The sequence below is a fragment of the Polypterus senegalus genome, chromosome 5 (assembly GCF_016835505.1).
Source record: "Polypterus senegalus isolate Bchr_013 chromosome 5, ASM1683550v1, whole genome shotgun sequence".
NCBI lineage: Eukaryota > Metazoa > Chordata > Cladistia > Polypteriformes > Polypteridae > Polypterus > Polypterus senegalus.
This window is the reverse complement of record NC_053158.1, coordinates 155,181,549-155,209,428: the sequence shown is the minus strand read 5'-3', so window position 1 is coordinate 155,209,428 and position 27,880 is coordinate 155,181,549. Positions and strand designations below refer to the sequence as shown.

The 27,880-nt window shown below is 37.3% G+C and overlaps 1 protein-coding gene across 2 annotated transcripts; it reads right to left on the bottom strand.

Annotated features, from left to right (window-relative positions):
* Positions 1-1,855: 1,855 nt before the first annotated feature.
* On the bottom strand, positions 1,856-27,880 carry csrnp1b (cysteine-serine-rich nuclear protein 1b). 2 transcript variants are annotated; one of them, XM_039753526.1, is made up of 5 exons: positions 27,546-27,880; positions 10,333-10,538; positions 4,481-4,740; positions 3,979-4,275; positions 1,856-2,936 (listed from the first exon to the last, which is right to left on the bottom strand). In XM_039753526.1, the coding sequence occupies exons 2-5, from the start codon at positions 10,508-10,510 to the stop codon at positions 1,923-1,925; spliced, it is 1,749 nt and encodes a 582-aa protein (XP_039609460.1). In that variant the 5' UTR covers positions 10,511-10,538; positions 27,546-27,880; the 3' UTR covers positions 1,856-1,922. The 2 variants fall into 2 exon arrangements, with proteins under 2 accessions (XP_039609460.1, XP_039609461.1); XM_039753527.1 differs by lacking the exon at positions 27,546-27,880 and adding an exon at positions 14,570-14,771.

Here is a 27,880-nt window from a genome sequence, read left to right as displayed (position 1 = left end):
AAAAAAAAAAAAAAAAAGATAAAAATGTAGTAATGCTTTCTCTTACTTATTAGTCTGACAAAGTGGTCTGAAAGTGTTTAAATGTCCATCTCCAGGTATGGCTTATTTAGGGGTTTATCGAGACGGTAAATACTGTGTGCAAAATTTGAGGCATCCTGAAAATTACTGTAGACAATTAGTAAAGAATTTAAAACTCCTAATAAAAAAGGTCAAATGTAATGAAAAATGATATTTACACAAAGTAAACAAGTATTTCGAGTCTCTCAATTTTTGTAAGAATTCAGTTAAAATAAATGAACTGCAGAACAGCAAACAACCTTCATTACAATAAAAAAAATTTGTATAATAAATCCACTTCAGAATTTGCTCAATAATTTTTACTTTTAATAATCGAGGATATTTTAAAAAGGTAATAAACTAATTTCCTTCTAAAATAGTCTCTTTTCTTGAAATATGGATTTTTTTTTGACGTTTTGCAACTTATAAAATATAGGTAATAAAGCCACATAGCTTTTAAAATTAAAATTTTGCAATCAAAAAGGCAAATTATTAGGACTATATTACACAGTTCCAAGTCCTTTGTAAAAAATAATTAAAAGTTTTAAAGTGATTGCTATTGAAAATTTTATACAATTTCTCTGCATAAAAAATAAAAAAAAATGAGCTGCAGATACTTGAATGACCCCAGTTTGAATTTATTTAAAATAAATTAGAAGCCAATAATTTAAAAAAAAGAAATAAAGGAAAACAGAAATGGTTCAATGTATTCAAATTACATTTTGAGCTCCTGCTCGAGACACTGCCAGCCCAGACTCCCTGATGACTACCTCCACCTCCACCTCCAGCTCCAGCTCCACCAGCTGAACTCCAACAGCCCACCATACTCCTCCAATGCAAGTGATTAATTAGTCTTGGGCCAGTGCTGTTACAAGAGCAGATTGCACTTTCAGTTTCAAATTACAAAAACCACAGTGCTACTAAATTTTATTCTTTTTCTGTGTACTGTTTAAAAATAAATAAATTCAGATGTACAAAATAAATAGCAAAAATACATGTGTAATACTTGAGGTATTACAGTTACATTTATATTTTTTAAATTCTTAACCTTCTGAAGAAAAAAGTTGCACAAAATAAATACAAAGTTTAGCATATGCATAGTGTACTAAATAAACATTTTGATATGACATCAGAGCAGATTTGCTCACTTTTCTTTTAAAACTCCAGCAGCTTTGCAATTGATATTTCACAGCCAAAAACAGGGATATGCAAGTATGTGCATATAGCATAAGATTATAAAAGACCATTTTGGATTTGCTTCAGGTATCTGTTTAGGTTTTACCTTTTGAATAATTTCCAGTCATGCTAAACATTTCATTGCAGGAATAAATTAAAAAAGGGATAGAAAGGATACAAGAATCTACAAAAAAAAAAAAAAAAAGTGTTTATCACCAAGTAATAAACAGCAAAATAACAGTTTATGGTCATAATTTTAAAAAAAGAGTCCCTTCAAGCATGCTGTTCGCATGTTGACAATGAATCAAATAAAACATGGAAACGTTTTATTTAAATAAATATGAAAATAATGAGTGGTAGAAATAATTTCATATCTTAATTGAAGTGTTTCATTGTAGCGATCATAACTAGTTGTAGGAAATGAATTTGCCGTAACCAATTACCTGAAACGTAAAGGGTCAAAAATCCATGACAATATGAATATTAGCTGCCTCGGTGTGCAACTGCACCAATGGTGTGGAGTTTAATTATTGATTTCTTTTAAGGACCAAAAACAAAATTCAAAAAACAAACAAAAAAAAAACAATCACAGCTTTTTTTTAAATTAATGTTTGCATGAAAAATACATTTACAGTTGTAAATTATTTACATTTTTTTCCATTATAAAGATATATCAAGCATTTTTATTTTTAAACCTTCACAGATTCCATCATGGGTGATTTGATGGCTTCCTCTAGAAGAAGATTGTCAGTAAAAGCAGCCGGCGGTTCAGGGACAGATTCTGATAAGCCAATCAATGATTCCAGGAAGCAGGTTCCTTGATCACCAGTCTGGGGAAAACTGGGAAAACTGGGGAACTGAAACTGAAAATAGCTGTCCAGATTTTCACACTCTCTCACGCAGTTATAAAGGGGGCTAGGGCTATAGTCCGGAAAACTATGAAAAAATTCTAAATCAGAGTCTGAGGAAAGACTGAGGTCCATATAGCTTTTGGTAGCGTGATCATCTGAGGAAGCAGGGGCACTAGAATTATTTTGACTTGAATCACTGCTGTGAAATAAGGCAGAGTCTTGATTGGCATTTTCATCTAAGTAATCAGATACACAGGATACATGATTGTCAGTCTGCCCACCATTAGTGACTGAGAAAGTCCCTTCTGGGATATTATCATTTAAAAAGTCTGAGGAGCTGAAGGAGCGGAGATTTACTTTTTGCTGTTGTTCACCTTTTGTGCTGCGAGAACTACTGCAATCGTCATTGTCCGAGTCATTGAAACTTAGAATCCTGGCCAGCCCATTGTCATCAACATCCGATTGTGGCTTCTCGGGATCAGGACTGCTTGCTTCGCAAGGGTTTTCCGAGTCCTCACTCTGACCAGATGAACTGGAAGAGTCAGTCATGTCACTGCTACAACTATTATCCCCAGTGGGGTCAAGCTCAGGAGTAAAGTGAAAGGGTGGGCTGCTGGTTGTGTCATGGCTAGAATCTACTGGACAAGCAAAAAAACTATTGTGCTGTTGAGGTAAGTGTTTACCAAAAGGTTCACTTGCATCATGACTCTCATCTAGTCTTTTTTCCAGTTCCAGTTTCATAATGGTATGAATGTAGTGAGTTTGAACCCGACTTGAGTTGAATTCAATCCGGCCCTCCGTGTTTCCACAGCCATCTTTGGTGCAGCCACATGGGAAAGAGGAGTGATCCATCTGTATTACACAAAAACATCAGGAATAAATTAGGTCACCAATGAATATTCTTTTGTTACTAGTACATTTCATCCACTGATATATTATACAAGCTTGTTTTTTTTTTTTTTCCTCAAGAAAGATGCAAGGAGTCAAAGCCAATCCCAGCAGACATGAGTACCCAGCAATGGTTGAGAGACTTGTGCATCACACAGGGGACACTTGTATATATGGGCACTAACTCAATTTAGAAGAAAAAAAATCATATAAAAAAGGAACTGCTATAACATGCTCCACTGATAAAGGTCCTAACTGCATGTGGGAATGATACCGAGATAAAAGCAGCCTGACCACTATGCTCCCTACAGACACTCCAATTGAGTATTTCATTCATATATATAAGGCATGATGTTTTATCAACATAAAAAGCAACGCTTTATGGCTCAAATGTTAATGAGTATAATTACTCTATCATTCTATAATTGGCAGAGTATTAGGTATCCCATACATATTTCCAAAGAGCTCTACAATTTTTATATGAAGATGATTAGCTCACAGATAAATGTACTCCTGCTTTAAAATTTAGCATTCTCTACATGTTTGTTATAAATGTGCTCTTTGGTACATTTTAAAAGAAATATGCAGAGCTTTGTGTCCTTGCTCTCATAAAAAGTCAGTACTTAAGTAGTCACAATTGGGGAACTCTTTGTTTATGAACAATAAAAGCAATACTGTATGTCTTAAACAAACATTTAAAAGTACAGATCAGCACAATGACTTTCATATCTTTTGCCCTATAAAATGAGTACAGTCTTTGGTGATTTTCAATGATACTGTTTTATTTCTCCACTGTAAGTATAAAGTGTAAGCACCAATATGGATGTATATCACGCACTGTACAAACACAGGCATATTTTATGTTCTGTACATATTTATAAACAGCTGTACAATGTTCCTCCTCCTTTGTTTAACAATTAGTCCTCCCTAAGTATGTTTGTTAGAAAACAAACACAATACCAAGAATGTCAATACATAAAGAGTAACCATAAAAGTATATAGGTACCTGGCACTTGATCCCTGCAATACTGCAGCTGCAGGTCTCAGGTTCACAGAATCCCTGGCAGTTACATCCACAGTCCTCACGGGAAACTCTGATTGCATGAAGTTCACGCTTTTCTTCTTTGTCTATTTTCTTTACCCCAGCAGTTTTCAACAGTGCATGCCTTTTTTTAGATGGATAAGGGTGAAGAAAACAGGCCTCCTCAAGGTCAATCCCAGTAATGTCAATATCATCTTCAGGTATATCATCTGTGGTGAGACGATCAGCTTCTTCACACTGTCTAGTTCCATTTTTAGTAAGCTATTAAAAAAAAAAAAAACTTTTGTTTCAGCTTGTTAAACTAATTGCCTTATAAATGAAGGTCCTTAGTAACAGTATTCAAAGACAAGGCATGCAAATGTAAGAATATGATCATTATGCAAATCCGATACTATTTATTTTATAGCAGCTAAAATGTGAACAAAAGAATGCCTTTCAACACAGTCGATTATAAGTTATTTTTTACCTTCTGTCTCAGAGCTTCTACTTTCTCCTCCTTAAGTCGTTCCTTCAGCTTTTCACGTCGTTGATGTAGCTGCTCCTGGGCAAATTCATCCAGTGTGTACTGCCGACACATGCTATGCTGTTTCACCATTCCCAAGGTACAGCCCCCTCGGCTTGGCACACTAGTAAATCCCTGACAACGTGGGAAGAAGAATACTATGACCTGGTCAAACTTCACATTGCACCGTCTTCTTCGTTTGGTGGTCTTCAGGATGGATTTAGCTATAAAATAAAAGTAAACAAAATATGAATACTTGGGGACAAAAACATTGAAAAAGAAACTAAAACACCCCGTACAACTGTCTCACATTAAATTTTACAAAGATTTACAAAACTGAAAAATATAGTGGCACTTAATGTTAATATGCCAACCTTTAATACGTAAACAATAACAATTATAAAATATTAATGATGTCCATGTGCTAAAAATTTGTATTTGTCAAATTTTTGTTAAGAAAATCACAATACACAGAGGGAAAAAAGAAGATAGAGGTGAGATAACAGGAAGTTATCAGGTGGGAAGCTTCTTAAAATGCATCAAAATTAAAGGCAATACCATTTTCTGTGCTCCTTGTTGTACAGAAAGGAAAAATACATGAGAGTATGAAACCTCACATTTCGTAGGAAAAATGCAGTAGATGGCAACTTCCAGTAGAGGTCAGCACAACAGACAATATACTCATGAAAGCAATTCCTTTTTGCTAAGAAGAAAGTAAAACACTGAAAACCTTATGTAGGTATCAATCATCAGTAGCAAAATGTATGACAATCAATTCTGCATTCACAGCAGGTTTACTTTAAAGTGAATGCACCTACAACCTTTCAAATGAACATGTTTTAAGTTCACATTTAAGCAAATGCACACATGTATTTAAAACCAAACTCTTTCCCTCAGCCCCAAGTCTGTACAATACTGAATTTTTTCAGCAAAGGCTAAATATGGCACTAAACAGAGAGGATTTCTTGGAAGTTGTATTCAAAGGAGCAACAAGAGATATTATGGTGACTAGTGAAATGTGGAACGTTTAACTAGGCACACATCCAAAAGGAGCTTAGCAAAGGGGGAGGGTGGATCTTAAAAAGTGTAGCAACAGTCAAGTTCTCCGATATGGGTCTGAAACAGAGAGATCCCCTGGAGTCAAACCACTGTTGCCATGGAGTTTCCTACAGCAAACAGATGGAGCCGCAGGCGGCCACCGCAGACCTTGCCAGGCTGTAGACAGACGGCAGTGTTAAACTACAGTCAATATCTTTTACAGATTTACAGACTTGGAAATCTGCTTCACTTGGTTCACCAATTGACAAGTGGCTAACAAGCAGATTATATTCCTACCTATGCAAAGAAGCAGCAAAGTGAGAACAAGTGACTAAATGAAACAGAATATGGTATACTCATAAAGAGTACACCATTATTCACCTGTGAAAAATGCAAATCACTTAGCTGTTCTAGATTAGCAGAGAGTGTGCCTTAAAAAGGTAGGTAGTCTGGTTAGGAGTTCCCAGATGAAGTTTCAGTTCTCACTGCTGACCTAATGTAGGGCACAGAGGAATTTTCTAAGGATCTATCCGCAAAAATACATATCTTCTCTGAGATTTTCGTAATTACGAAAACTTCTCTGGAAAGTAAAGTAAGAATATCAATATTTTTTTCTAGTCCAATATACTGTCCTCTGGCCTTGCTGCACTGTCTTTATCGATTATATGCTAGACACATTTATACTACAATTAATAATGTATGTTGTGCTACCTAGGAACGCTGACAGTGTGCTACATATAAAGACAGACTAACTAGTATATATGTAATATATTTGACTCAATTTTTATTGTAATATATGTAATTATGTTGGGTTTTAAATTGTAATTTTAATTGTACAGTACTTGTAACAAAAAACATTAGTATTTACTCATAATCATCAGGAGTGTACATTGTGCATTAAACCATTTCTGACAACAAAAACGTGAATCTAAGAAGGAACAAATCTCATGAATACAAATCTGGCTGTAAAAATATGATTATCTTTTTGATAAGGAGTAAGTAGCCCTGCCTGCCACACATTATCAGACATTCCTGTCACTTGTACATACTGTACTTATTAGTACATATTTAGAATGCTTTAAGAAAAAATAAGAAGATCTCAGTATTAATGAAATGCACCCTCACCTAAAAAGTCTTATTTGTTGTACCAGACAGTATCTGGGTTCAAAACTCTGACACTGGTTTAAAATTAAATACAAAATGAAATTATATCTATCTAGAACACAGACCTAATGTGTGCTCCAAGAAAAAACAAATTAGATTAAGAATGCTACAGGCAGATGAAATGCACTGCACTAAAAGAGGTACATTAATACAACATAATTTCCTTGTGAAGTAGAGAAATACATAAGACATTTTAAGTGTCTCTATTTCCTTTGGAGAATGAAGAAGGCAAGCATTTTCCCCCAACCAAATTCTCACAACATTCTATGGGGCACCATCGAGAGGGTTCTGGCCAGCTGCATCACGGTCTGGTTTGGGAACTACAGTGTCTTGGACCGTAAGGTCCTACAAAGGACAGTGCACACAGTGGAAAACACCACTGGGACATCTCTACCCTGCATTAAAGATCTTTAACAAGCTGTGTATATGCAAAGCCTATAGCATTGCGAAAGACTTGCCACCCTTCCAATGGTCTCCTTATCCCACTTCCATATGGCAGAATGTAGTGTAGCATCCAAAATGTTTGGACTCAGGTTCAACCCTGCCCTCAGTTGTGCTTCTTCTAGCTTATGTTTATGCAGTACATTTGTTACACTTGTTACTAATACTGTTTTTTCCAATTATTAGTCATTATTTATTACTACCTACTTCAAATTATTACCATCTATTCACTTACCTATTATTTATTTATCTCTTTATAGTATAGTACAACATTGCACTTTTCCTGCGTTTATGCATAAGTTGTACTGTGGTCTTTGGGAACATATTTTGTGCCACTGTATGCAGCAATACTCTGTATGGATGGTATGACAAAGCCACTTGACTTAACTTGACTACACAATTCTTACTAGGCAGGTCAAAAAAAATTACAAATTAGGCTGAATAGTCTGTTCTTACTCAGATAAAGAGTTGATCAACAGCCACCCTTTTACAGAAGCTCATTTCAACTTTACCTCAACTGATATACCTAGCTTGTCCACACAAAAGTATGAAAGAGCATATTAATCAAAATATTAATTAAAATCATTAAGTCAAACACTGTAAAATCTAAAATTACTAATAGGCTGGAAATCTTCACAGTGAGAACAGGCAGTATGAGAAAGTAAATCCCCTAGAGACATCATAGAATTAGAAACTCTTTCAGCAGGAGAATATCTCATCCGATCCATGGTCACATTATGTACAATGCAGCCCCATGTGTGTAGCACCAGGCTTATCACGCAGTTTGCTGCCAGGAAGTGAGGCGCTGGCCTGCAAAAACAAGTCTCACATGCTTCCCAAGGAGACCAACAACATGCAGCCACAGCAAAGATAAACAAGGACAGGAATGGCACAACACAATTAAAAACACAAGCACTAGTACCATACATTCAGTCGGCTTATGTTACATATTTCACTGCAGTCTCTCAAATTTAGAAAACAAAAAATTAAAAAATAAATTATTTTCAGCAAAACAAGACTTTGACCCATTAGGAGGATATATATTCCACCTCCAAAGCTTTCTCACGACTGGCTCTTCCTATAATTAAGATGCATATTTATGCTATATGAATACAAACAACATAAGTCATCTCCACCTAAAGACATCTCCGCAGAGAGCCAGTGTGCAGAAATTAAATGCAGATGTCCTCTGTCAAGTGTTTCAGGTTTGTGCTACTACATATGGGATAAAACCTGGTTTACTAGAAAACTAAACCATGCACACGAAACTGGAGAATTGTGTGTCTATCCTTTGATAAAAAAGGAAGGACAAATGAATAGACTAAGAAAAAGTTATTATTAAAAATGTTTTACGATGGAATGAGCATATTCAGTCCCAGGCCTCCTTTTTATTGTAATTTTTAATAATTCAACAATCAAGAAGACCAAGGAAAGAATGTTCCCATGGTCAAATAAAACAACGGATGAAAACAACTGCTAATTCAGTTGTATAGAACCATCTTTCAAAGCATACTGATTTATCTGGAAAAGCAGAAACTACTGTATAGTTACATGGACAGAACTGCATTAAATTTTTCTGCAGGTAATGGTTATAAATTCACCATTCATCTTCAAGGCTTAACGACCTGGATCATCAACTTTTTGATTGTCTTTTTTTTTTTTACAAGGAGTTGAAAGAGGGTTTAATATATTGTGCTTTACAAGGAATCTTGTAATCAAGTTCTCTTTTTATGACACTACGTAAAATATAAGATTATTCAACTAAATGACTGTGGCTGATAAGTTGCTCATTCATATGTAACACTTATTTCTGTGCTACAAACACTTACAAGAATCCTTTAAAACACAAAGTCATGTCCAGAACTAATGACATGTATTTTACAGGGCTAGAAAACATTCTGTAAGGGAAATGTCATACACCTTACAATTTCTTAGAGCCGTACAGGTTTTTTCATGCTCATATGAAAACTCACTGTCAAATGTCAGGTAAATGCTTTAAGCAGTCAAAGTAAGGATTGAAATTTCTCTTTTACATCCAGTTGTTGAAATTCTATTTTTATTATGGGTATACCCTTTCTGCCTTCACACAAAACATATTGACTTTTTTGCCCTCCTCTATCATATAATCACAGATCAACTCTCTAGCCTTCTGTACTGAAAAATTACAGGTGCTAGTACTGCATCAGGAAACCTGAACTGAACTGCTCTAACCTTTCTCCAACTCAAAAATTACTGGGGGATGGCTCATGAAGCACAAGGTCACTATTTTAAGCCAGCACACAAGGGGCCCTTTTCCCTGCTTGCAGAAACCTCAAGCAAAAGGCACTTGCCTCTAAAAACTAAACTGCAATTGTCAGTTTTTATGAAGGTTAAGTGTCTGCAAAAGCTCTCTCTTTCTCTTACAGAAAACTTTGAAGAGGTGCAGTGTACACAAGCTTGAGAGCCAGTGAGAACCTACCTACATGATAGCAAATTGTTAGGCATGTCCTTTACCACACTGGGGAACATGCACAAGATTGTTCATGTGTGTCTGTGCGCAGTGTAGAGGGCAGACAAGGGACACTGTGTACCCAGTGGCAGCCTGCGTCACTAAAATGCCTCTGTAGTTGGCATGCTGCCCAACAGTGAACATTTACAATTGTTCATTCCTTCTTTAAACTCCAGTGAGCTTATAATGCAATGGGCACCTCCCGGTAAAGTACAAACATCAGTTCCTAGCAAATGTCGATAGTGTGTGCGTTAAATGCTTACTTACCCAACACCACGTTCCTTTACATGTAAAAACTACAAGCTGCACTGTTTGGTATTGCCTATGTCTTCAATAACGCAGAGGAGTGTGAGTCTTTGAATTGGTGTGAACTTTCTTTACATGGCTCAAGTGCAAATTCTCCCTAAAGCAAGAGGTTTGACACTATACAGCACATTTCTTTGCAATAAATAATCCAGACGGCTAGAAAGGTAAACTATCCAAAACTAATTTTCCTGTACAAAGTTAGGGTATAAAGGACAGTTTCATTTATCTTGTAAGATTATATTACTGGAAATTACAACTACACATTTTATACGATTTAAAAACAACATAAAAAGGAAGGGATATATATGTACTGTATACACAGACATATAAACAAAAATACATACTTGTTTTCAAGGAAAAGAATGGTACAGCTACTTACTGCGTAAATAAGTACTGGGGATGCTTGACCTAGAATCCAGGGCCTCTGAACTAGAACTCTCCTCATCAGAGTCCCACCCACCAGAAGATGCAGAAGAAGAGGAGGAGGAGGAGGGAGAAGAAGAGTAGCAGGGATCCTCATCAACCTCATCATATTTTCGTTTGAGTAACCCGTTCATAGCGGATGAGAGCTTGCTGAATTATGTGCTAGAGAAAAAAAAGACAAGACAGAGTGTTCAGAATGGTAAATGGTAAACTTATGTCCTCATTACACTTTAGCATATCTGCATAAAATGCACCCAAATGACCATTCTACAACAGTGTGCATCTGCAAATGGACAAAAACTAGGTAAAAAAGTTATTTCCATTCTGAAAAAAGAAAACGCCGAGACACACACTGAGCTGTGAAGCCCTCATCAGAACAACACGTAAATATCTATGATTTATTTCTTGTTAAAATGAACTTCTAAATATCATTATATACAATGTTTACAATCAAATTTGTTTTTCTTGATTTATTTACAAGAAAAGGTCCATTCCAATTTGATAAAGTATCTAGCATAAAACAAAATAATCAATTTGGAAAGTTAAATTACTTCTGAAAACCATAAAGTTTAACAAAAAAAGCCAAATACTAACACTGACTACAGCAGAGGCCAATCTGCCAGAAACATGCAGCTTTAACTAAGCTCAGAACTAAGTTGCACCTCACGTTTTACTGATTCCTCTCAAAATGAAGTGCTTAAATATAATAGATTATTAATCTCAAAATCCACAAAATAATACCACAAAAAGAAAAATCAATGCACTTTTAGCACATAAACTAAAGCCTATGTCACATTACATGTCTTTTTCTCATGGGGTAAGTCAATATGTTAAATTACATGACTGAAAATTGCAACCAATGTAAGTAACATTTACCAACCAAGCTCCAATCTTCCAGCAAAATCGTACTCATCCCATTTTCCGGCAGCCCATAGCGTGCTGCCTGACGGAGCCTGGCACTGTACAAAGGGTTAACAGCTGCTGCAGGTTCAGCAGCAATTATTGCTCTTTATTTCTTTTAACCATTCTGTTTTAGTACATATAACACAAGGCATTTGACAAACAAGCTACTCTATTTATGAGGTTCAAAATACATGTGCTCCTTATTCCTCACCGCTACATTCTATACATTGAACTTTTGGAGAAAATCAAATGTGCATGATTTTACAGTCACAGACTTGTTGGTCAAATAAGGTGATTGTCTTCACAGAAACGCATATCCGAATGCCTCCGATTGGCCAAGACTTTGTAAAAGAAGGCTAGGACTGAAAATCTGTGGAAAAGCCATCTAATGTTACATGGGCTTAATTAAGCTGACATAGGTCAAAATTTTGACTATAGACTTTCAATCATTTGGTGGGAGAGCTATAAAAAATATAAACAAAATGAAATGCTGAGGCAATCACTAAGTGGAAACCTCATTTCAGCCACGTTTACTCACAATCTTATTCTTTTAGTAACTCCCAAAACTTAACATAGGTGAGGATGGGAAATTGTAAAACTCTTGTCCAAGGACTTAGCTCCCTCTTCATCACTGCAATCAGTGTAGTGTGGGCAGTTTACAGTTGTTCTTTTAGTTTTATCAACTGGACTTTAACAAGATGTGAAGTTGCTCTAACCTCAATATCTGCCTCTATCTACTTCTTCCATACATTCTTTCATCAGGCCACTTTGGAAACAGAATCATGGTGACAGTTAACTAGAAAGTAATAACAGGTAATTTCTTTTAATACAAAATGGCTCTTTTTAAAAGACTGACCTGAATACAGCAATGCTATAAGGCAAATCGCTTCCCGCTGTAACTTAATCCAATTTTTTTTTTGGGGGGGTTTCTGTTTGCTAAAAAAAATTCTAATAATGAAATGCCGATATCAGAAATTATCAAGACCCTGAAATAATACCAATGCTTTCATTCACTGTACAGTGAATAAGCAGACTCTCTAATGCTTGAAAGCAAGCATACAGTACTGTATATTCAATTTACCACAATTTTCAATAACCATTAGACAGCGATTTCAAGTATTCTACCTACCAGAAAAGTATTCTACCTGTCCTTGTACAAAGATAACTGCCTGCCAAGACTGTAAGTTGTTCCACAGATCCTGCTACTGAAACAGCAGCAACGTGTATTGCACCGATGAGCAGATCTCTGCCTGTTTATTTAAGCATCAACCCATATTGTTGTAAAACTTCTTTACACATGGAAACAGGCAACCCACTAGTGGACAAAGCTGATCCTAATACTTGAAAACTCTACCCATCACTCTATTTTAAAGGTGCATGCACGCTGATGATTCACATGGCTTAACAGATCTAGCTTCTACAATGAGAAAGGACAGAAACACCGGCTGCTGTGCGCAAGGCAATTTAGAATGGAGATACTAAGTCCATGTACAGTATAAATCCCGGTCACAACTGTCTGACTTAAGACTTTTTGGTATAATGATTTAGCTACTATATACTGAAAAAAACACACAAAAATACAATTAAATTCAATTTAAAATGTGTACTGTATACTAAAATCCAAAACCTCATGAGAATCATAAAAAATAAATTTAAATGGAGGTTAACCAAGAAGAGTCTGATTAAGGTTAAAAAAATAACAATATAAACAATACCGACCAAACAGTCCTTATTTTAAACAGAGCATTTCTATACTGAACACTATCACAATTAACCTAATGAATACAAAAGTATATTTCAATTAGTTACACAGACCTTTTGCCATTAGAGTACCGGCAGGTTAGGTAACTTGCTCGGAGACACATGGTATGTGTGTTATATACAAGGAATGAACCTGTATTCTGGAGTTTAAAAATCAACTGAAACCTTTCATTTAGAATTACTGCCTAGATGCACTCATACAATAAAAAAAAAAAAAAAAATGAAGTCAAACTGATTTTTTTTTTTCTGGAAATATGTAAATGAGTTACAAATGTGTGCAGAAAGCACCAAATACATTTGTAATATAGGATACTTTCCATCAAAAAAACAGCCTCATTGTAACAAGGAAAAGAAGGTTAGAATGAACTGGATCTGTTTAACGTGGCCTGAGGTGGTTTCAAGCAGTACAGCCCATAATTTGTGTATTTAACTTGTAACTCATGTATATTTTCAATAAACATCCTGTATAAACACTGCATGCTCAGCAAATTGCCAAAATTTAAGAAACTGTACTAAATGTTCAGAAATGGCCATTTGTCTATTTCACTTTTGAAAAACATTTTACTATGATGGTCAAAACAGAAATTTCAAGATAAAGTTGTAATACTCATTAATCACGGATTAGAATCTGTTTTAAAGAATTTCACACTACAAATGACAATAATGACAATGTAAATAATTATTAGATGTATTATTAACCTTCCTAAAAGTCATAAAAAGATAGTTATTATCGACCATTCTCTTAAAATACTAATGGATGTTACATACATATATTGAGTTTTGAAAGTGCAAGAAATTTGCAAACCAGGTATTCTGTGACAAAGCAAATATGCACCAAGATGTTTTTTAAAAGAACAAACATCAACCACTGTGTATCTAGCTTGAACACTGCTGTCTCTCTCTCTCTGTCTCTGTCTCTGGGGAAAAGCCATTCCCCCATATAGCACACAGCTGCAAAGAAGCAAATATGCCAATTAGAACCGCTCTGGTAAAGTGAGAAAAATGTTCAAAATTAGGCTCAAGCTGGCAGGAAACAGCTGTGAAAACTACACCAGAATTTACAGGGCTGGCAAGTTTAAGAAACACAAATAATGAACAAATACAAGCACTTTTTGAGAACATCTTATCCACTTAGATGTGCGTTTCATAAGGAGAGATAAAAGAGGAAGATATCTGAGTGCTGCCACTTAACACATACTGGCATACATGCATCGACTGGAGAAAGAAGGTCTTTAATCATTAAGCATACAAATGAAGGAATAAAAAGAAACTTGAAATATTATGCACAATCTGTGTGAGGAGAATAATTTAACAGACTAAAATATAAAATCATGGTAAATCGGCAGATTTTACTAAACATGTATCAAAAAGAGAAAAGCACTTTATACGACAATTTGCATTCTTAACTAATAGGCAGACTAAAATATAAACTCGTAGTAAACCGGGCAGATTTTACTGAACATGTATAAAAAAAAAAAAAAGAAAAATCAGTCTTGGGCCGAGTTTACACAACAATTTGCATTCTTCACCTGCTTAGGCAATGCATTCCACAGGCGAAGCGTTACAACTGATGAGGGGGGAGGAAACCGCGGCGAACAGTTCTTGGAATCTCGAGACCACCATAGCTAGCAGATCGAAACAGAAGGTCACATCACTTCCTGCGAAAAGCTTCAAGCAATGACTTGAATGGAGTGCGCGGCGGCGAGAGACTTTCATAATCACTCTGGGAAAAAAAAAAACACTACTGACCAATGAGGGCGGCTTAAAAAAAGTGTCTCGCATTTCCTTGGAATACCTGGAACATACATTTAAAAATCCGTGGATTTTCGTAAACCCGCTTAAATTCAAGTTTAGGGTAACAGACGACAGGACTTGAGTCTGCAGAATCACTGCAAAGCAAGTACATTGTGTTAGTGTAACCAGCAACACACGACACATTTGCAAATTCTTAAATCCATTCATTTGCTTAATTGCTTGTTCTATATTATAGTTATAATGGTGACTAATAACACCTTTTAAAATTTCGTCATACAATGTGTCACCCGGCTCACTGGTCTAACAGTGTAGCATTAGCATACTAAGCAATAAAAAAATTGAAGTCGCTTTTATTTTGAATGGATATGCAGATTATTCACGTAGCAAATGGCGTGCCTTTAAAACAAACTGGGAGTCGACCCGTTTCTTTAATGAATGACAGAGGGGCTATAAAGCCACCCTTCGTGCCCATTGTCGGCGATCAGAGAAGTCGGGCGAATCCGCCTATTCATTCGTCTGGAACGCGCAGAGGAGGCAAACTGTGAAGAGGCAGCAAGAAGCGCGTGCCGCGAGGAAAGCCTCTCGAGCGTTGGCGCGCGCCGGCTCCCTCTGTCACTCAGTGTCTCTCGCTAACTCCGTGTCACCCCCTCTCTCTCTCTCTCTTTCTTTCTTTCCACACGCTACCTTTTACGAGAAGCTGCACGATTTCAGTTCAGCAGCCTTTACGCATCAGAGCGCGTTCCTGGAAGCATGATTCAGCATGACTCAAGGTACTGGGAGCGAGTGACCGACGTCTATTATGGCAACAGCCACCACGCATACCAAGTAACTGAGCGGATCCTAGCTGTCAGGTGGAACGTCACGTACACGCAGAGTGACGGTGGGTGGCGAGTGATGAGTCGTGCACGACTTGCGCAAATGCGTAGAGTCTTAAGTGAGGGAGGAAGCATGATCGGGTGAAATTGAGCTGGTCACCCATCACGCAGCTTCGCATATGACTCCGGGTCAAGCAAGTCATTATTCACGTTTCGGAAGTCAGAACACAGTAGTCACGATGCCCACTTTCAAAAGTTTACCAGCGCCGAATACACCGGTGATTTTATAAGCTGTAGGGATGAGGTTTAAAGTTTTAGCAGTCAATACTTTGCGTGTGTGTGTTTTAATTATTTTAAATACGTCAAACCATTTTAGGAACTGGATTCATCCAGGACAGTGGAGACACAGCAGCGTCACGATGTGTAAATTCCATAGCTGACAGTGTCAGGGCTGAAACTCAGAACTATACCCTTATGTGGAAGCAGCATTAACCACTGTGTCACCTTGCTGCCCAAAGGAAAATATAAAAACAGGCAACTATCTGAAACCCTTTCAGATCTTTAAAGCTCTTCAGGGATTACTTCTTTGCCTAGTATTTTGGGAGTGATTTTATTAAAGTTATACTTAAAAGAAGAACTATACAGAGCAGTCTGGAAATTCCATTTTGTTCATACGGGGTTTTCTCCTATGTTTCAAGGATGCACAGTTAAGTACAACGGTATGTCAGATGCATGTCCTGCAATTGTCTGTAATTCTATCCAGAATTAAAGTACATCTTCCAAAAGGTCTTCTTTAAAATGGATTATTCATCTACTCTGTAACCTGCCTATGAAGTTAATGGTTGTGGGAAGTTAACATGAGTTCCAGCAGCAAACCTGTGTCAGACAGGGCTCAAGTCCATCACAAAACACCCTCCTACATCTCCTTCAGTCACTCATAGTGGGCTAGTTTAGAGTTGCCAATTAAACTGCCAGGCACATCTCTGTGATCTTGAAGAAAAATCCTCACAGAAAAATATTTTAAATACAAACATGCAAATGCTACTTGCCAAAATGTTTGTCCTTATCTCCTACTTATTGGGCTACTGTTGAGTCCTGTAATATAATTTGTTACCACGACTTGGATATTTTACAGATGCCTACAGGTGGGTATGCTTTAAATATGTAGGCAACACAATACTTGAAAATATAAGTTACAAGCCTGGTGTTTGGCGGATTATTTTAAGAGTAATTTTTTTATTGATAATATATAATTCCATAATATTATACAAAGTGAAAAAGGTACGTATTAATTTTGCCTTCCAATACACAACTTGTTGTAATTCACTAATTTGCATCATTGCTTCATTGGCATATATATATAAAAAAAGTACCTGTCAGTAGTTTTTGTGAACAAACTTGTTAAAATATATTCTCTTAGTTAAATTCTCACAGATTAATAAATATACCATTCATCCAGGTACTGAAATTAATCTTTTTATCAATGACCTAAATCAGGAACAAGCCAGAAACAATAGATGTAAACACCATCATCAATTGGAGTAAATTTAACTTTGGTGTATTTCATCAGCACAGCTGAATTTTGAAGCACTTACATATTGCCCTCAGTAACATGTGACTGCTTTATATTTATACTGTGTTCTACACTGGAAAATTATCAATTCTTAGCTTTCCTGCAATTAATTTCACAGCAAGCTCATCACAAGGCACTTTACAAAAGAATGTACCATAATACAAAGTAGCACACAGTAAATAAGTAGATTTTGGTAGCAAAGAATTGCATGTTGTATTTCTGGTGCAGCTAGTGTTTTGAATCAAAAATATAGATCTATGCTAGTGAAAAAATGGAAATATAAACTAATGGATTGTTTTATGGGCAGCATGGTGGCGCAGTGGTAGCACTGCTGCCTTGCAGTTAGGAGACCCAGGACCCAGGACGCTTCCCGGGTCCTCCCTGCATGGAGTTTGCATGTTCTCCCATGTCTGCGTGGGTTCCTACCGGGTACTCCGGTTTCCTCCCAGTCCAAAGACATGTGTGTGTGTGCCCTGCGGTGGACTGGCGCCCTGCCCGGGGTTTGTTCCTGTCTTGCACGCTGGGATTGGCTCCAGCAAACCCCCGTGACCCTGTATTAGGATATAACAGGTTGGATAATGGATGGATGGATTGTTTTATGGTTTGTGTTTTATATATACATTTGAATGCAGTCAAGTGGGTTGTGAAATTTACAAGTGTAGCAACATGAAAAAGATCAGAAAGGAAAACCAAACTGAAAACAAAGGACATATCAAGAGAGTAATAGTGATAAGAGATCTTTTCTCACCCCTTTCTTACATTTACTTCATGGTCTCCTTTGCCTTTCACACTTTTGCCCAGAGCCTGCAAGGCAGCTACTATACATTGTTCATTTAAGGGAAAAAAAGCAATTTCAGTGTCAAGTAGTCTGTGAAAAGCCATTGGAATGCTGGTTAAGACTTTACCATCAGCATCCCAGGTGAGCCACAGGCTCCAAGTCACCGGAGATGAATTTATTCAGGCTGACAAAAAGACATGCTTTGAACTAAGACCCTATGCTTTAAACGAAAGCACAAAAATAGAGGATATGCTTAGGACTATTCAGGGACTTCCCTGTAGCATTCTAAATATGTGCATTATAATCTGTTCTACGGAGTGTGCTATAAAAGCAGATCTTTTAATTAAAAGGTAGGGACCAGCAGTATTGTATCTTTTTAATTAATCAGCCCAAAAGTGCATTGTCATACTGAGTGTGCATTGATGTTGATATTTTAAATAATGAAGTACATGCTAAAGCAAAGCATAGTAACTTGCACATTCATAATATTTTACTAGGTGGAGCTTAAGTTGAGATGGCATGAACTGTTAGTGAAAACCTGCATTGCCAACTTCTGCTAATAAAAGCTAATGTAGGCCAGCAAAATATATCTGCTATAAGTCACATTGTATCTGCATCACACACACCCCTCCTGGCAAATACTAAATCAGGGAGTCACCAATTCAGCAGCTTCAGGTGCACATGTGGCACAATTTACTTCTTGTAATAAGACTGCTAACGGAAAAAAATATAAAGAGAAAAAAAAAAAGGCAGCTCAAGGGCTTATGCTCTAAGAGCATGCTAAGTTGCCTTGACACGATAAGCTGGTTGTTTTTATATGTGATCTGCTTAGTCTGATAGTAAAACATCTTTGCCGACTGGATACTGTACAGCCTAGCTTATGCGAGGCAGACAAGGAGACATATGAACAATGCAAGGAAGCACATAATTGAAGCACCGTTTTCTTAAGAATATGTAAAAGCTTGCGAGATTGCACCTCAGGAATTATGACCTCTTCACACTGTTTGGATTTCAAATTTATCCTGTTATGAAGCCTACATTGTTAACATGCATCCAGAAACTCTTGGTTCACCTTACACTTCACACCCATCCTTCTAGGCTAACTGGCAAACTTGGACTGACGATGGGTGATTAAAGTGGAAATGGCTGTGTGTTTCTCGGTTTATTCTAGCTTTCTGCTGAGTTATGGACAGGATTAATTCTGATTTTCTCCTAAAGTTATAAGTAGAATTCATGCAAGTCTTGATAAATTGTATGCAGTATAAAGTTATATATACAAAGTGATTTCAAAGTGGAGCCAGTTTTAAAGAAATCTTACATTTCATATTTTTAAATGCCATCCAGTAACAACCAGAAGTTAACTTGGGTGGGGTAAGCTTGGGTAATATCTAACTTATCTATTTCTTAATTTCCATTGCGTCTTGGGTCAAAGTTCTTTTATTATGCCTGCTCCAAGAGTTTCTCTCTCTCTCTCTAAGGAACACATATTTAGGTTTTCCTCCTATTTAACATGGAGAAATATTGAAATAGAAGAAAGTGAAAATGTCTATTTACCAAAACGGTTATTAAATGGCTTTTAATGGCAAGAACAGAAAATCACAGGATCATATCCTGGAATGAATACATATTCACAAAGCCAACTACAATTGGACATTCCATTTACAATACAACCTCCATCCCCACAATGGCCCTAATACATACACGGCTGTGGTTCATTCACTGTGAATACAGTATTGCAGCCATAGTGGTAAATCCGCCTTAGCCCTATAAATGTTGCAGCATTAGGCACAGGATATGACTTACTGTCTCTGGCTGATGTCTGTGGGTAACACATTTTACAATTCAGAGAAAAAAAATACTGAATTTTTCACTGGCCTGCTACACAAGACATAAAATACACATCAAACCCAAGAAAAACAATTAAAGTAAGCATTAGCACTAAGGAATCAAGTATCGCACTAAAGCATACTTAAGTTAAAAAACCTGCATAAAAATGCAGCACATAAAGCAGATGTGGAATAATGCCCTTACAAAATCTTGTTGCTCAGCAAACTGGTCAAAAATATGCATAAACAGTAGCAAACAAAAGCCCAATATGGATATAGTAGCCTAACCCTTTCTTCACTTCATTTATAATAGGGGAACTGACTGGAGTACTGGATTCAATCCATCCTTTTCATGAAGCCCTTGGCCAATGTCCTTTCCTGCTACAGCTCTTATCATTCAGAGAATAAAGCAATGTGTAAGTTATAAATGTGATCTGTAAAAATGGTAATTTTAGATTCTTGAAGAATGTTATGCATAAGCAAAATCCATTCTGACAATCAGATGTTTGTTTTTTTCATCATCTAGAAAAGTGATGTCTAAACTGAGGAGCCAGGCTATAAAGCTTGGAGCTATAAAGCAAACAGACAATTAGACTGACCGGGTCAGTCTCTAAGCATAGAGGCTGTCAATCAGTGCATCTGTACAACAGACTTTCCGCATCTGAAACAGGAACAGCACAATTAAAGCTGTCATGTTGTATACCCTCAGCCCAGGCAATGACTAAGAATACTTTTAGCACATGAGAAAGCTGCAGAATTAACTTTACCTTAGGATTGGAGGAGACATCAAACCTTGTACTTTGTGCTAAATTCCAAATTGCTATCACCCTACTGCACAAACCTTCATCTACAACAGACACAAAATTCACAAGAAAATCCATAGAACGGTCATATTATCTAGAATCATACTTAGAAGGAAAATTTTGCAACAACATCCTGTAGTCAAAATACTTCATTCATTTTCACAAGTTCTACACAGTATCTAAGGAGTTAGACTTGTAACCACAAAGTTGCAGTTTCACTGTGCAATGCAGAGCTTTTGCTGTCTATAAAGTATGCTTCCACTTTAAATGTCATAATACTGCTGAATCATTGTTTTATTATAATAGTATGCTTGTACTTACACACTGAGCAAACATTGTTCATATCATAGACAGTACAAATATATAAAACAAAGTCCCATCACTTTAATAAAAAAAAAACCTAGGTATTTTAAGTTGAGTAAATGCCATGTAAATTTATTCAGCATGGAGTTTAAAGTCCAATATTCAGCTCAAATTAAGATCCTTGTGGAAATGGAAACGTATGGCTACATGCCTTCTTCAAAATTAGAGTAGAAAATGCACAGCTTTACAAGACTGGGCCCTCAAACTTTAAATTAGGCACTTTAAAAGACAGCCAAGCAATGTGACTATTAGAATGGCCCACATTCCCCTGGAAATTCATGTGATCACATTCATTAGCAGCCAGGCTTAATATGAATAGGGATTCTATGCTAAGAAAATGTGAGCAACCCTTTTTCCAAGAACAGGAACATGTGTGTGTGTTTGTGTGTGTGTGTGTGTGTTTTGCATAGGATGGTCTAAAAGTTGGAAATTTGAATTTAGCCTTGTGCAACAGTGTGATGTACCATCCTTTCTGTTGAAATGCATGTCCCACTGGGCCTAAAAATCTTGAGGGGACACTCTAGTCTTAGCAACTTATATGTTTGACAAACTTTATAGCTCTGACTACGTTTATGAAATCTAAACTAAGTGCATACATTTATTACTAACAAAATTTCAAACGTTGGTGCAACAGCTTTATTCTTCACTCTGAAAGCATGTATCAGAATGAGGCATAAAATGTATTTTCTGCTTGTATAGGTGGCACCATTGAAGTGTGTGTGCAGGAATAGAATATCAAATATTATTTTATAATGGCTAGACATTTAGTACTTGCATACAATTTTGCCAAAAGTAAAATATGTGGTGTGTTACAAAGTACTTTCTTCAACAGCTAAACAAAAGAAATGTAATTTCATTAAAAAAATCTTGAAAACAGTTTGAACTGGGATTGATTGGAGGTAGAAAACTGGTAGGGCCACCTGCCCGCCAGATGCTGTGGCTTTGAGGATCTATGCTTTCTGCATGAAGACGTCACACTCCAAGGTTTCTGTTAGAGGAAGGGGGGTGGGGGGTTGGGGGGTTAGAATGAGGCCTGCTGCAGAAGGGGTGTGCAGAGTTCAAGCCAGTTGGCTTCTTTACAAGTCTGCCGAGTTGCCAAAATGGTCAACTCTGTAGCTGTGCAGTTCATGCAAACTTACTTGTTGTAAGTACCAAGAGAGATTTGCATAGCAAACAGCATGCAGACATCCCAAGGTTCACCTAATCACAACCACTCCTCCAAATTTCCAACATAGAAAAGTTATCTGTGGTGACACAGCTGCTGCGGTAGCTGAATGGATCTCCAATATGCATTTCCTGTAGGTGCTGACTGACGTCTTCATTTTTTTTTTTTTGTTAAGCCCTGTAGAAAAGTGTCAGGTGTAAAACAGGCCTAACCAGAATTAGGTGTGTTTTTCCCACTCTCTCATTTGCCATTGTGCAGCCAAAAGCATATTGTCCTTTTTTCTTCCAAAACTTTGCATACAAGTCAATGGCTATATTATACATTTTGTTTTGCAAGTAAACACCTTCATGCATCTACCTCATAAAAATGCATAAACACTCTGTGCAGAGGGAGCTGCATACATGTACTGTAGCTATGTCTGCATTTACTACATTATGATTATTTTCACACATATCATAGGGGAACACCTGGGTATCCAAAGGAATAATTATATTGATTACACAAATAGAATGCTGGACAAAACTAATAACCATGAATAAACTGATCTTGGTGTGCTTATCTTAACAATCACAAGTAACTATGCTTAGGATTATTTTTGTTACTGCATGATTTTAAGAAACATAACCCCAGTATCATAAAAATAATTTTGGCCCGAGTCTCACCAGATCACTAAGACTGTCTCTGTGAAAGTGAAGCATGGACGTGTCCACCCATCTACTTTTTCAATCCGCCAAGGGGGAAATCACAATGTAAAACAAGAAATCGTTACCAAACACATCCAGTTTTCTTGCATAAAACAGTGAATTTAGCTAATTAAAGTGTTTCAGATTTTATAAGTGGCAATGCTCAGGTAATTAATATCAAGTTTTCATTTCCAAAAAATAAATATACAACAAACTCCTCACAAAGCAGATTATACACATACAAGAATACAAAGAATGAATATGGTCTATTAAATAACTGAACTGGAAGCATCAAGTTGTTAGACTAAACTTGTTGCTTGTGTTGAAGCTGTATAGAATATTACTCTGAAAGAAATCTGTTAATGCTATAACTTCAAAGGATTTTAGAAGGATGCTTCCCATGAACGGCTTTATTTAAAGATCTTTAGAGTCCTTTAACAATGACAATTTGACTTGTTCTCCAGAGCTTTAAATCCTTAAATGTTCAATTGGAAAAACGTGCATAACACTGCCACCTTGTGGACAGCTGTACTAAAACGTTTTCATTTTCCAAAGCAGCAGTCTATTGTCTTATTTTGTCTTCAGGGACAGTTTGTTCTTCAGTTGTTCTAAAACTAAGCCCGCCCCCCAAAACACATTATGGATCAATCCCACAGAAATTCCAGTCTGGCTCTAGAAACACAATGAATATTTTACCCAGATGTATTGCTCTCCTTTTTCCGGTGCTTTGCACTCCGCATATGTGAAAAGGAATTTAGTCCAGCTATTTCTCACAGCAGTGATATATTTGCTACTAGCCAGCAGTACAGTTGCTAGGTTTTATTCAGAATTGTGCTCAAGGGTGAGATGAGGGCAGCAGTGGGAGTTGTACTCTCAAAATTTAAAGAGTCGCCCTCTACCCTTTCATGTTCTGTAAATCTGTATTATTTGACTGCCTGTAAATAATACTTGTAATGGCTATATAAGGCTAAAATTTAGCTAGATTGATTTTACACTTCATTTTCAGAATATAGTACATTTACAGAATTAGGTTAAGGCAAAGACAAATTTATTATCAGAAACAGCAGTTTTATGCCTATAGACTATAAAAAGAGGTTTATGTGAAAAATGTTCCTCTTGAATCTGTTGATGCTTTGAGGCAAGGAAGATAAAAAACAAAAGCAGAGCAAACAAACTTAACAGCTCTGTTGTCTTTCTCTAGGTACTGGGAGATGGGGGAGGAAGGGGATGATGGATTCGATGAATGGAAAATCTTAGATGGAGTCTGTCTGGGGCATGAGGGTCAAAGCTCCTGCTCTCTTCAGCTGAGCACAACTTTTCACAGATCACAAAACAGATGGAACAGAGGTTTCAGAAATGAATGTCTAGAAGTGACCCCAAGCTGAATCCATCCATAATCTGATAAAAAAATAACAATAGCAAAAAAACAGTTTCACCATGTATCTATCTACCCTTGCTATTCCTTTAATATTTTTTTTAAACATCAAAATAGCTAGAGCAAAGCATATGAAGTGATCAGTGGACACTGATACCACACAAATACCAATAGCAGATGTATCAACAAACAGGTCTAAAAGTAGATAGATAGATACTGTAGATAGATAGATAGATAGATAGATAGATAGATAGATAGATAGATAGATACTTTATTAATCCCCAAGAGGAAATTTAATAAATAATGCGAGAGAGTGTGAGACATGCTATTGTTTAGCTAATGGACCTCCACTTTCAATAAACCACTTTGGTGAAGCTCCTATAATGTATAATCTAATTGTGAACGTGAAGGTTACTGTTAGGCTGTAATTTGCAGTTATCTTTGGTACTCCCTACATGAGTTGTTTATGAAAGACAAAGACTGAACTGTAAGAAATTCACATACATGAATCAATATTTTTTATACATATATACATAGCACCTTTGCCAACACCCACCATCATAATGTACCTTTACAGTACAGAATGAAAGAAACACATCAATGCTGGTTTTAGCACTAGGACATAAAATGTATGAAAAGCTGAATGCTTGGAAGATTACACACCATCCCTAGCAATGTAAAGCTTGGACTTAAGATGTTGAGAACAATAAAGCGCACAGGCTATAAAACCCCAATTAACTGGTAAGGCCCATTACAATCCTGACAGGTGTACAGTTTAAGTAAAATAGCAGTGACAAATGCATCTATTTTTTCGACACCACAATGGACAAGCATCGCAAGAAAGACTTTCTTCCATGGGTGGCTATCAGTGGTCACGACTCGTTAATGTAGTCCTGAACGACGAGAGGACAGGAGAAACAGGGAGCTCCCTAGCATTCTGTCTCAGCAGGACACATCCTCACAAGCAGCGGATTATTGCACCCCGCTGATTTGTACCCCAGCGGCTTAATTAACTGCTTTATAAGCTGCCTGTTTAAAAGATGGCCAGGCATGTTGAAGAAATTAAGCGTCTCTCCATTGATCGACTCCGTCCAAGTCGACAGCATTCTGTGCAAACTATTATTAGGAATTCTCCAATCGTCAAGGGAGTCTTTGACCTTATTGGTATCAATAGGTAAAAAAAAAATGTTACACTGCAAACAAATTAAAACTGCAGTTTTCAAGTGATATGTAGCATAAATTGCTTCGCCGATCTTGAAACGTGCCAGTCATGAAGTGGAAAACTGAAATCATCCATTAATTAACGGGTTACACTTTAGGTCTATTAATCGGTAGCTATTCTGCTTTGAATTACTACACTTTTATTATCCTATACTTTGAATGTATTACTTTGTACCGGGGTGAAACACAACGACTAAACTGACCGCTACTTTTAATTAATACGAGGCTGTGTGCGCATGGCTCTTCTAGGTAGCTCGCTATCCTTAAAAGGTCAACTAAGTTGTTGCCGGACACGTTGGAATTCAATATGCTAAATGCCAGGTTCACACTGTTGGTAACTCAACCCCAAGCTGTTAGAATATAAAGTACAGTATTGCGCTCATTTTAAGGTTATTATTATATTTCAATATAGTAATAATACGCGAGGACGGGTGAGAATGTTGGTGAACGTTTAAATTATAAAGTGCTCCCCACAAACTTGGACAAAATAAAACATTGCCATTAGTTGGACCGTCTTAAAAATATTAATAACAGCATTATATATATATATATATATATATATATATATATATATATCGCCTGCCACACATTAATTCTTAATAACAGACTTTGTCACTTCACAAAATAACTGATACTATTAAAGCGCGTTGTAGAAAGATATGGAAGATGATCCGCTGTGGCAACCCCTAACGGGAGCAGCCGAAAGAAGAAGAAAGATGAATATTAAATTAGTTTTTGATTTGATTAGTTGTATATCAAATGACAAAAGGAATGTACAACGCGGAGTACAATTTGTCTACATATACAGTGCTTAGTATTCCCATCATTTTAATCGTTTCATGTACAACTGATTAATGTATAAGTAGCCGATACCGGTCAATTACGATTAATGACTACAACTTGCTCGAAGTACATTTTGTCTGGAAAACCTTTAACCCTACACTGTTGACCTTCGCTCTCACCCACTATCAGCTAAATGCAAACTCTTGAACAGCCGGTGACCTCAATCAGCTGTCGGTCTTTAGGAGTCGCTCGTGTCTAACTAGCAGCCGAGCAGGGGCGGGTAGAAAGAGAGAAGGGAAGAGAAAGGAGGGGGTGCTGAACAACAGGAGTCGAAGCCGGGCCTCCCCGCACCGGCTCTACCATCGTAGCGCTGTAAATCACACACACTTGTCAGTCGGCATATTACCTCAATTAGCATAGCAAAACGCCACGCAATTTATTGGTCGCCGTCCACCACCAAGCGCTCTGAATTGAATTAATTACTTTAAAATGGTCCTCCCAAAACTACCTGCAGGCTGGCGCCTTACGACACTTGGGGATTTTTTCCCCGTCCCATCCGAACATCTCGCAGCTCCGATACATGCCAATGTTATGTGCCATCTAAACATGACTCTCCCCAGGCTTCCCGTTAATCAACGCCTCCTTTCGTTTCTTTCACTCACCTCCTGATACTTCGCATTCTTGCGCTCTCACTGTACGTACACGAGCGTCCGGCACTTTCATAGGAAATAGACGAGCAGCGTAGGCACTATATTCTGGCAACTACACATGCAGCAGCGCCAGCTTTCCATGCCACTCATTTATCCGGCATCTGTTCTATTCCATTTAGCCACCCTGTAACATTCAGCAACCAACACTTAATTTTCTTGCCAACTGGCACTGATATCCCCGTCTTAACACTCTTGTCACACAGGTTGGAGACGTCACCGGGTCAAGCCAATGTTATTTGAATTTAATTAAAACCAGGAGAATAGTAATCTAAATAATTCCAAAGCTAGATTTGCCTCCACAAATAACACAAATGATATTTTATAGAACTACTAAAATTGATTTTCACAGAAAAAAGACCAGATCGTGCACGAGCTCCCGAACAGCCAGCAAATTAAACTAAGACATTGCATTTGCGAAGCAATTTTTACAACACTCTTATCATTTCTTTTTTTCCCAGAGCCGTAAGTCTAAAGTTCTCTCACAAATGCAAATGCCCGCTCTCTCTTATTAGTCTCCACTTACATACGGCGCAGGGCATCCCAGCTATGTGGCAGCAGTCCAAACCCGACCGTCTCTTTAAACAGAAACTGACCCCCTTTGCACTTTCAGCAACAGCAGCAGCAGCAGCTCGTTTAAACGGAAGGGATCACCTACCAAGAAAGTGCGTCTCCGTCCACCATAAATCCACTCGCAGAGGGAAAAGGGGCGAAGGAACGGGTATAATAATCCACAGGGTAGTGCTTTATCCTAACATAGTCTAAACAGTCGTGTGCTTCCAATGCTTCTTTCCTTTTATTTTCTTTCTCTGGCTCTTTCTTTTTGTTTCCCCCCCTTTCGATAGCTACACGAAGCGCTCTGACCGAAGCTCCCCCTTGTCTGAATCAAGCTGCTCAGCAGCTCTGCCTTTTTCGTCAGTGGAAAACTCCCTGGGTGTCTGACGCAGGCAGTGACACTGGGAGGGGGGCCGAGACAGAGAGGCGGCCCACACG

What these genes read in the sequence shown, in the direction of transcription:
- csrnp1b (XM_039753526.1), bottom strand. Translation starts at nt 10,510, where the DNA reads ATGAACGGGTTACTCAAACGAAAATATGATGAGGTTGATGAGGATCCC. An exon ending in CCCCAGTACTTATTTACGCA is followed by an intron (nt 4,741 to 10,332) that starts GTAAGTAGCTGT and finishes TTTATTTTATAG; the next exon opens with CTAAATCCATCCTGAAGACC. An exon ending in TTGCAGGGATCAAGTGCCAG is followed by an intron (nt 2,937 to 3,978) that starts GTACCTATATAC and finishes TGTGTAATACAG; the next exon opens with ATGGATCACTCCTCTTTCCC.